Below are 11,110 nucleotides of genomic sequence, written 5' to 3'. Positions count from 1 at the left end.
GGGTATTCCGCCTAGCTGAATTAGGATGTTGTGTAAATTGTCACAAGTTTGTAGTAAGTGTCTTGGCGCTGAATATTTTAGGTGCAAGAAAAGAGTGAAAGTGTTGTATGTAGTGTTAGTTCGCGGCCTGTAGTAAGACGCAAGACTCAATACTGCTCTTTGTGCTCTTTTTATGGGCTGTACTATTGATTTTGCAGCTTTAAAACCATAACTGGATGTATATCGCCTTGCTGTCGCTTCTTACTGAGCTGCCTGCGGTTGCGATACCTTACCGTTACCACACCATAATGTTACAACTTGCATCTATCTTGGTACGGGTTTACCTACATAGATAGAATGACAAAACAACAAAAAAATGTAAATGCATAGACAACATTGTAATCTTAGGGATTATATTATACAAATATTTTTTAATGTAAGTACGCATTGTATTAATATTATTTTTAATATGTTAACGTAATTTTTTTTCTTAATGCACAATAAAGATATTATTAGTATATCTATACTATATTTTATAATTATTTATTTATCTGCGGTTTTTCTTATAAAAACAAAATAAAATAACTACAGTATATGGCAGTTTCAAATTCAAGTCTGCGAGAGTACATAGTTATTTTTTATAGTAATTTTCCTATACATCGATACGAGATCTGAGATACGTGAGAAGAGTAATGGCACCCAATGAAACACACTCGGCATGTTTAAAATTAGCATATTTCCCATAGACTATAATATTGACAATGCGAAGGCAGACAAGTCCACTCTCTATGCAGAGGGTGAAGGGGAACCAAGAGTGGGATTTGAACCTCGGATCTCTAATCTGCGACACTACTACGGGACCACAAAGCAGTTTATTACAGTTTTGTCTACGGGAATATGGTGGTACTTCATACATTAACTTATCGCGTATCAATATCGTCGTTGTGGTGATAAAAAGACCCGAGTAAAATATACGTCATATCTCTTTTGTAATAAACTTTTGATTTATTTTCGTTGACCAGCGGTGGTATTCTGAATCTTCTCTACTCTAGAGAGTGGTTAATTTGGGTATATATTTATTTAGTTCATGCGACTAATTTTTCCTTCATATATGGCCACATTGATGATTAAATGTCAAAAAATGTGAACTTGTGAAATCAAACATGATGATTTTCATTTAGAACATTATTGCGACCTTGCCTTAAGCATTACCCAAAACACTTAATTAGGTTGAATTGACCAAATACTATAAGTTTTATTTCCGTTTTTGAAGCAGTTTTATCCACCATTTGACGTTTAATCATCAGTGTGGCCATTATATGAAGCAAAGTGTTGTCGCATTAAAAAAAATAAAAAATCTTTAAATTAATCACTCTCTAGGTGGTAGAGAAAATCCAGAATACCACCACTAGGAGAATAACAGTCAGTTCCACAACAGAAATGTTTTTCTTAAACTAATCAACATAAGTCATTTTTCATAAAACTATGATAGTGGTTCAGATATTTTCGCCACGAAGACGATAATATACTTGAATTATCCCCTTAAAGGAGAATAATTAGAAAGTGTATCGCATTTCAGCATGAAGTGTTTTTCATTTGACAATAATATCAAAATTATTATTTTATACTGGCAAGAGTTTCTTTTCCTTTTTTCTAGTAAAGGACCAAATGAATTATTTATTTCAGATGAGTTGGAAAAAAACGGCTTATATATAATGTTTTAATTTCCTTTATTGTTCATTTTAGGATAAAATTCTTTAGATGGCATGATTCCTATTTAATTCCCTTATTATACTTAAGCAAAATGACAATTCAAAGTGCAATTTACATCAAATGCATGAATAAATAGAAACTGTATTAATCACACAAATTTAGCACATTTTATATTCATTCACATTTATTTAACTTCTCTACAGTCTTACAAACCTTAATTAATTCTATAAAAATTACAGCATAAAAACACCCGCAACATATTTTAATGTTTTGTTTTACATTATGGTATACAAACACACACGTAATAAAAATATATCGGTTGGATATAACTAATGGTATTTTCACAACTTGATTCCTAACATTTGATAGTGTCAAGCTACTGTTAAGTCAACAGAGCAATTCCATTACGTATTTTATATTTCCTTAGGTACTTTAACTCAGAAAAATAATAATATATACAATACAGTAGTCTCTATAATCCGAACCCACTAAACCGAACCTCCAGTAATCCGAACCATAGCATCAGGTGAAAGGTGGGGGAATGAAAGAACTCAAGCTGCCTCGGAAAGCCTTGTTCGGAGGCAGCTTTATTTTATTTACTATCCATTGATGCATCATATGCGAATGCTTAATTTCGTAAATGAATAAACGATAATGTTCAAGAATAGGTTACTGGAAAGGACATGAAGGAAAACAGTGATAAAGACTAATAATTAAAGTGTTGAGAATGCACTAAAAGAAAATGAGAGCATTGCAGAAGAATAACTAACACCTAACACTGTCAAATCTAAATATACCATTTCAACTTTTAACACTTGTTTGGAGTGGGCAGTCGAAAACTGTATGGAAGCCCACCAGATTATAGGTTTGTGCTAAGTGCTTGTCAGAAAAAAAATCCAGGTTTTTTTAATATCGGATACATAATTAACACTTATAATATACCTACCATGCCTTATAATATCTGCATTTCACTGCAAAAATTTTCTTTAATTTTTTAAGACTCCAGTAATCCTAAAATTCGTTAAACCGAACAGGCTCGGTGTTGAATCGTTTGGATTATAGAGACTATACTGTACTTAAAATCTATTACTTGAAATATAAATCTAACACAAGTATGCATAAATTGCAAAACAGTATTATATTGTGATTGTTAAAATATAACCCATTGACACTAAATATTCAACAGCTAAAATTCAAAATATAATATCTTGGGGTAATTACTACAACTAGGTAACTTCGAAATCAGCATTTTTAAGTTACCCACCCCCTAAAAGCACATACATATTTAATATCTTCCGCCATCAATGCTACAAATAGGCAAGTTGTGATGCATTCAAATCATATTATAATGATTTGAATGCATGCCTCGTCTATTTGTAGCATTCATGGAGGACAAAAAAATGTTTTTAGTGCGTAATTCACAAATGCTGATTTCAAAGTTACGTTGTAGTAATTACCCCACAATATGTACATATTGCTTAACAATTGTTGAATGTTATATGGTCAATATTTGTTTCCATTTGTAATGTAAATTAGATAAACAAATAAAAATAAAATAATCGAGGAACAAATAATTCTAATTAATTTTCAGAATATTTATAATCGGCCTGGCAGTCAAGATTAGTGTCGTAACAGGTAACTGGTGAACACTTTGATGTTCATAAAGTAAAGACGAAATAATCTACAAATCCATTATAATCACTAGTTTAAAATTGAATCATGGAATAATTTAAATCATATAAATATAAAGGGCCACAACTATGTATTTTAGAACTTGGTGTCCACTCTATTTCAGTAGACATATTAAGTAACAAAAAGTAATGTTTACTTAAAAGTTTGAATCACACATAATTATTTAAAAAATTGATTCATGTACCTCTCATAGTATCAACGCTCCCGGTTGAAATAATTTCAGATGTTATACTAAATAATTTTCAACATTAACCAACTTTAAATAATTTACTTTAATAACTAAAATACATTGAACATCCAGTTTTATTTATTTTTGTTTTGTGATTTGACTGCTAGATGGGAACTTAATTAATCTTAACTCAAACCATTTTCTTTCTGGAAAATGAGTTTCAAGTTGCAATTTAAAATATGTATTGGTTTATGACAAAATGAGGTGCAATATTCAAAGACATTGCCCACCTGTAATGACGTTTTGTTTAACGAGGTTAATTAAAAAAAAACATCATCCCTGGAAAAAGATTTTTCAATTTAGATGCATATATGCTTCTTACTTTGCCCATTCAGTATTCCCTATTGTGAAATCATTATCTATTCTTAAGCTGAAATGACTATAAAACAGTCATGCGTAGAATACCACTACAGTTTAATGAAAAATGATTACAGCAGTTTAAAAAATTATTAATGAATTACTTCATATCATTAACCAACACATAACTCTTATGTGGATTGAAAATAATATACCAAACCATAAGGATGAAATTCTTATTACAAATTCAATATGCAATGTTTCCGATTAAGTGTTACAAAATTTGTTGGGAGCATCAATACCGTGCACACTAATAATCTATTTGAAATGATTGTAAAAAAAATAAAAAATTGAAACTGGACGGAATATTGAAAATCGTGGACAATAATCAAACATGGGACAGGCATAAAATGAATTTATAATCGAAAAATACTACCCATTACTATATTTTTGCTTATTGAGTTTACTTTAATTCTGGACTCATTATAATATTAACATTTAAATAGAATGTTCTATATTATTTTAGATGACCACAAAAATTATCAAATAATGATTGGACTTTTTAGGGTTGATAAAGTTTTCATTTTCTCAACCACTTATTAATATAAGACTAAGTACATAAATTTATTTCATACTGATTTTAAAAAATCAAACTGGAAATATGAAACAAAAACCAAATGAAGTGGGTAAATAATCAATGAAAAAAACGTCAATTATTTTTCTATAATTCATAATTTGAACAATTGTAAAAACCGTTGATATAAATACAACATTTATTTAAACAAAACATGTTACAATTAATTTAATTAGATGTTTGCAAAAAAATAATTAAAAACAAGTAGTTACTCTTGTGTAGAATTTTGAAATAATGGAACAATAATCAACAAGAAAATTGAATTAAGAATGTACCTATATTATTATTTTCATAATCTTCAGAAAATCTAGTTTAAGAATTCAACAGTTTAAGAAAAACATTTAGAACAAAATGGTTAATCACAGAAGATTGACTTTGTCAAAATTTAATTTATGGCACAATAGAATATTTCAGGAGAATATCGAGTTGTCAGCTGAATACGTAAATGTATATTTTGTTAAATATATAAATTTGTTACTAAAAACTATAATTTTTCATAATATTTAACTATATTAGAATTAATATAATATTTGGTATTTAAAAATTTCAAATAAGTACGGCACACTTAAGAGTTTATGTTAATAATAAGGATAAAAGTAAATAATTTAAACTACCACACATTCCATAGCAAAGTTCAAAACATTGATTAACATTGAAATAAATGCCTGAATTTCCCTTGGAGAAACAAATTAAGAAAGGGAAACTCTGAACGATTTTAAAACATCTCTAAAATGACAATTTGACTGTTTAGTCAACTTTCTATGGAATGTGTAATGCAACAGTAATTTTAATTTACTTTATATTCAACAAATCATACAAATTATCTTGAAAAACTTCAACTAATCAGAATTTCAAACAAAAAAAAATTCAGTTAAAAGGTGTTGATATTAAAGTTGTTATATTTTTTATCATTTAACAGTTTTAAAATTACATTCTAAAAAAAATGTTCCGAACCATTAAAAATCTTAGAAATCTAAGGGATCTATCTAAGATATTATGTACATATTCAAATAGATAAACAAATATATATGATTTTATTTACATCGTAAAAAAAACTTAAGAGTTAAGAATAAAAACAAAAAACCAAGGTATATTTTAGATTTTTACATAATACACACAAGAATAAATAAATAAAGAATGCAGTTATGTGTGCAAAATAGAACCAGAAACCAGGACGAGTATTTTCCACTGTCAGGTAAAAATCCAGAAAAAGGAAATAGAATTAGTCCGCCTCGAGGTCTAGTGATTAGCATGTTAGCCTATCACACCTGAGGTACCTGGTTCGATTTCCGGCAAGGTCGACAAAAAATATTTAGGCATTTCTAAGGCGGTTTTACACTGCAATATTTCGTAATCCCTGGACTTACACCTAAAGATCATTTTACATTTGTATAACAAATGATCGAGATGTGTTGCATTTGGTGTAATATAGTGTCCTACGCACCATAAGGTATGGACAGGGGGATGATGATGATGATGATGATACATAGTATACACAATATAATATCTACTATTTTATAATATTACATTGATTATTAAAAAAATTGTGTTTAAGTATAATTGCCATTTAAACTAATAAAAGAGAATATTGAAATTAACTGAAAAGGTAAAATTATAAAAATATAAATGTACGTAATACAACACGCAATCTTTAAAAAAAAAATGTGTGGATTTAGTCTATTGAATTTTGAAATACAAGGACCTAAAGAGTTTAATTACTATAATTAAAGCGTTTGAATTTTTCGTAATCTCTTATTTTCATAGAGTACACATGTAAATCATTTTAAAGAAAGTCCTCTAATATCTTGAAAATTATTTTATTTTCAATCTCTCGACTTAATGAGTTGGTTAATAATTATAATAATACTGATTAACTAGGTACTCCTCAACACTACTCAATTCTAATCACACACGTGCAATTACATGTCACAATAATGTGTGAGTTGGGAAAAATACTATCAATGTGTGTAAGAACAATAATAATAATTGCTTGATTCGTTTAACGCATTCCATATTCATGTTTTGGCACATATAATCAACATTGATTCATCCTGCAATCTTGAATGAGTTTCGACACATGTATCCATTTAGTTATCCATATAAAATTAGAGTTGACTGAATACATACACGTGCTGTTAACAATTTAGGATTGCAGCTCTGATGTATAAACATAGATAAAATCTTTCTAATTTTTATTGATTAAAATATAATATTTTAAAAAATTACCTATGATTAGACTCAAACTCTAAATATATTTAAAATATTGTACTGGCATTTAAATTTGAATCAGTCAATGAATAAATAACATTAAAAAAAAGTGTTGTAAAAATTGTACAAAAATAAATTAAATGCGTTAGAATGCATTAGTAAATAACTTTAATCTAAATTGCCATAAATGCATTGAATCTATTTATATTTGGTGAATTCATTAAATTGTATTAATTAATCGATGTTCAAATACCTAAATATCATATAATCATTTAGCATGCATTACATGCCACCAATCAATGAAACAAGTTTTTAATAATCATTTTTTACAAACTTGAAATGAATTCATATAAATGACATTTTTCCTGATTAAGTGCAATGCAATATGGTTGTCTGGGCCACATATATTATGTAGATGCCTCTCAAGAGCCTTAAACACACTTGCCTACTTTACAAGTATCTCTATCCCTGGACGTCCACCGCTAACAGTTTATTGGGAGTTCATGTTAGAACTATAGGACATGGAGCTGGCACAGGACGCACAGGAGTTCGCAAAAGTCAGAGAGGCCTGGAGGCTGTTGACATAGAATGACTGTTTCAAAATATAAAATTGATTTGAACAAAACAGGTTTAGGTGAGTTTTACAACCTCTTATTTAGATCGGTGGTTTTACACGTCAATATATGAGATATTAGACAAACAAATAAAATGAAACCTATGTGCTGGAAATAACCCATAACTGTCTGTTTTTAATACAATCTGATTAAAGAGTTTATTATTTTATTTTTTAATCCAGTAATTTAGTAAGAATAATCAGACACTAACTCTATATTTACATACATAAACTTATAACAAGAAAATATTTTAGGTCGATACATATAATATATTGTAAAATTAGACATTCATTTTTAAAAAAAAAATTTTTGGACATCCGATAATATGTTATTAAAACTAACTTTTCTATATTTTGAAAAAGAAAAAAAATTGGAAGTTCAATTTATTTTCTAGAAAGAATTTTTTTAAATCCCAGTTAGTTACTGGGAATGCAAAAGTTAAGCTCTGATTTGTCATTGTATTTAATTTTATGGAATGAGAAAGTTCAGCGCGACATGAAATTGGATATAAAAAATGTTTTCTTACGCGCGGTAAAAACTAGAGCATTAAATTGTAGGGCAAAGTTTCTTTAAAATGTATGAATAAAATAATAAAAAATATTTTGAATGACGTCCAATCGGAAGAACTGACCGAGAAAAAGTGGAAGAGAATTTGAGATGTTATACGCGGAGTAATTTCAGGAATACAAAAACTAAAAAAATCATAGGGTTGCTAATATAATAGATACTTTATTTTTTTTGTTTTTAAATCGACGTACTTCAACAGTCCATTAACAAATAAAAAAAATCACTGAACTTCCTCATTGTATTATCTAATATCATCAGGCCAATGCCAAAGTCAAAAATCTGCATTTTGGCCAAATTTGAGACATACCTCGAAAGTAATGAAAGAATTTTTAACGGAATATACTCGTACACTGTGAATATAAGAGTGTAGATATTCTAAGAGGATCCTAGATTCCTAATACTCGTTTTGGACTTTAAACCTCAATCTCAAAAAGATGTGTTGCAGATTCTCGTGATTTCAGAGTTGACCCATTGATATGTAACCGGAAATTCAAACAGGCATGTGTAGAGGAAACTATAAGGTCTATGCAAAATCTCGGGCATTTCCGATTGAACCAAAATAATGCTCGAAATATTTTATTAGAAATTCTCAGTCTCACCTCACAGATTTATTTCTTTATCTTTATTTCTTTGGCTTATTATAGTTGAAGGTTTACCACTCTTGTTATAGTTGCTCAGCAAAAATGGTGTTGGTACAAAATCGACATTTTTGTTGGACACAAGAGTTGGCTGGTGTCAGACCCAGTACTGGTTGCGTCTCAACATAGGGTTGGTGCTGGCACTGCGTATCGGGTAGGCGGCTTCGCTGGCGTCGTAGCTGCTCCATTCCTCAGCCTGAAAAACGCAGAGTTATCTATTCTGACATACAAAGACTGGAGAGATCATTTTACTTATTTGTTTTTTACCGAGCGTAAGACTGATCATCTTACTTTCGTGTGGCAAAAATGATCAAGATATGCTGCGATTGGTGTACCAATGCAGTGCCCTAAGCACCATCAGGTGTGGAAAGGTAATGATGATGATAAAACGAACTTGACAAAGTTTAATTTTTCTCCATAGAGCATTAAAAGCTTTCGCTTAAGTAAGCATCTTCAAGAAAACCCAGGATATTAATATTAGAAAAATAACAGTGAAATATCAATTAACCGTTTTTCAAGGATACGGGAAAAATAAATATTAAGTGGAGAAAATAAATTATGTGTAGTGGTAAGTGGGGGTATAATGAATCAGTTTACATAATATAACTTTACTTCAATTAAAATAAAAACAGAAAAAATATTGCTGTTAAATAATTACTGCAATTTAAAAAATATGTAATAATACATTTTCCAGCTTTTTGCAGCATTTTGCAGCTCTTGGATAGGGCAAAATGCCTTAGAGAAACAGTCCCTGTTTTTTTTCTTTTTCTGCTGCTTTACTATCATATCCTAATTATATTATATGCCAAACTATACACCTCACTTTACTCTATACTATATACGTCAAAGGAATATATAGTTGATTGGAGTGCAGTCTATCAATGTTTTCGGTGAAGACCGTATCCAGGAGACTATTAGAAATATGTAAAAAAAAACAATAAATTGTAATAGTTACATCAGTGTGGTCATCAGCGGCCCCGTATGGGTAGCGAGTGTTCAGGTCGGCTGGGGGGAGAGGAACTGCATCCACTGCACGCAAGGGAGTCACCTTACACTGTGGAATACTTCCCACAGAAGGTATTGGAGTATTAGTTCCAGTGTGCATCGAGTTATCAGAGGACACATATCTGGAAAAGAATGACCGATTCATGTGTATACTACATAATACACACAGCATACTACGCACCCTTCTCCAAAGTTTCGGACACATTCAATGAGTAGCTTCTGTTTGAGAGTCAAGTGAATAATGACCAGATTACATGGTGCAAGAAATGGTACTTTTAGGTATACCATTTCTTGTACAATTTATTTTGTTAAAATTATGTTTTAAATATGTTGTTATTTTCAGCACTATGAAAAATTATAACGTACTGTGCATGTAGGAAATGCACATGCGGAAAAATGATGACGTGTAGGCAACAATAATGAACACAGTACCTGCAAACCAAAACATCTTTTTTTTTTTTTAATTATAAGAAAAAAAATTTACAAGACTGAAGAAATTGCTATGAAAATTTTATTTTTAAAAACTATAAAATTATGTATTTCACCTTTATCCTCTAACAACCCTGGGTTTAAATTATATTTTACACTGGCAACACTTTTAAACAATTCTCTAGTGTATTCTTGACCGCAAAAGCAGCATATAGCACTCTTTCGGCAGATTTTAACGGTTATTGTTTCGGTTAAAAATCCTCAAATGTAAATTATTCAAAATGGCGTCCAGTTATGCAACTTTTCTGTATTTAGTAACGATGCTTTTTTTATGAAATAATATTGTGGATTTAAGTATGAAGAATATTTATTATTAAATTGGCTTTCATAACATTGAATCGGGTTGCGGTCCCTTGGCTAGTGTCTAGAACTCATGGCTCAAAAGTCTGCGGTTTGAATCCCACTCTACCCCAACTTGATTCCCATTTTTTAGTAAACAATATTTTTTTTAAATATATTTTGATTTATATTTACAACCATCATTTACCATCATCATTCATAGAGAAAAATGAGATTTTCTAGCTTTAAGTCTGTCTCAGGTCTCAAGAGGATAACGTCGAAGGCTATTTATTCTACTCTTTCGAGGTTTTTTTTTATTTATTTATCCAATAACAAAATTACAGCTTTTGAATTAGGCCAATCAAAATGTTTTTCTGCAACCATTTGTTGTAGCACAAACTGTGTGCAATTTCAAATCTGATAATTGAATTTCTGCAGCAGTGCAGTGGTTAGTACCTTTTGATGGACGGAGTTCCTTGCACCGGTGAAGGCATAAGGTGGTCAGGAGGGCGGGGAAGAGGGGCCACGGCACCACTCACTCCCTGGCCGTGCATCTTCTCCGACATATTCTGCTCCTTGCGGCTCGAGGTCCGGCCACGGCACTTGATCACTCCCACCACTGTCACAATCACTGATACAATCACAGACACCACTATCACTATGATCAAATAGTCCCCATTTATCGGAGAACTGCCAACCTGAAATAAGAACAGATTTTTAAAAAAAAATACAAATCATTACATTAAGATAGAAAAGAAATACTAAC

The 11,110-nt window shown here is 30.5% G+C and overlaps 1 protein-coding gene across 2 annotated transcripts in view; it reads right to left on the bottom strand.

Moving 5' to 3' along the window:
• Window positions 1–7,194: 7,194 nt before the first annotated feature.
• The window catches only part of kon (chondroitin sulfate proteoglycan 4-like protein), a 35,863-nt gene continuing 31,947 nt past the window's right edge, over window positions 7,195–11,110 (bottom strand). The window contains exons 22-25 of one of the 2 annotated variants that reach the window (XR_015824302.1): window positions 10,801–11,042; window positions 9,527–9,698; window positions 8,590–8,767; window positions 7,195–7,327 (exon numbers count right to left, since the gene is read on the bottom strand). Coding sequence is in view for 1 of the 2 variants with exons in the window: in XM_088237133.1 (XP_088093259.1) it covers window positions 8,669–8,767; window positions 9,527–9,698; window positions 10,801–11,042 (513 nt within the window). In the remaining variant the exon portion in view is untranslated. Of the gene's footprint in view, window positions 7,328–8,094; window positions 8,768–9,526; window positions 9,699–10,800; window positions 11,043–11,110 lie in introns of those variants that run through there. The other variant, XM_088237133.1, reaches the window with a different exon arrangement.

This window comes from Micrasema longulum, unplaced genomic scaffold (genome assembly GCF_059751315.1).
Source record: "Micrasema longulum isolate JH-2025_06_02 unplaced genomic scaffold, ASM5975131v1 h1tg001651l, whole genome shotgun sequence".
Lineage (NCBI taxonomy): Eukaryota > Metazoa > Arthropoda > Insecta > Trichoptera > Brachycentridae > Micrasema > Micrasema longulum.
The sequence above is the reverse complement of the archived record's forward strand: the minus strand, read 5'-3'. Positions and strand labels throughout refer to the sequence as shown.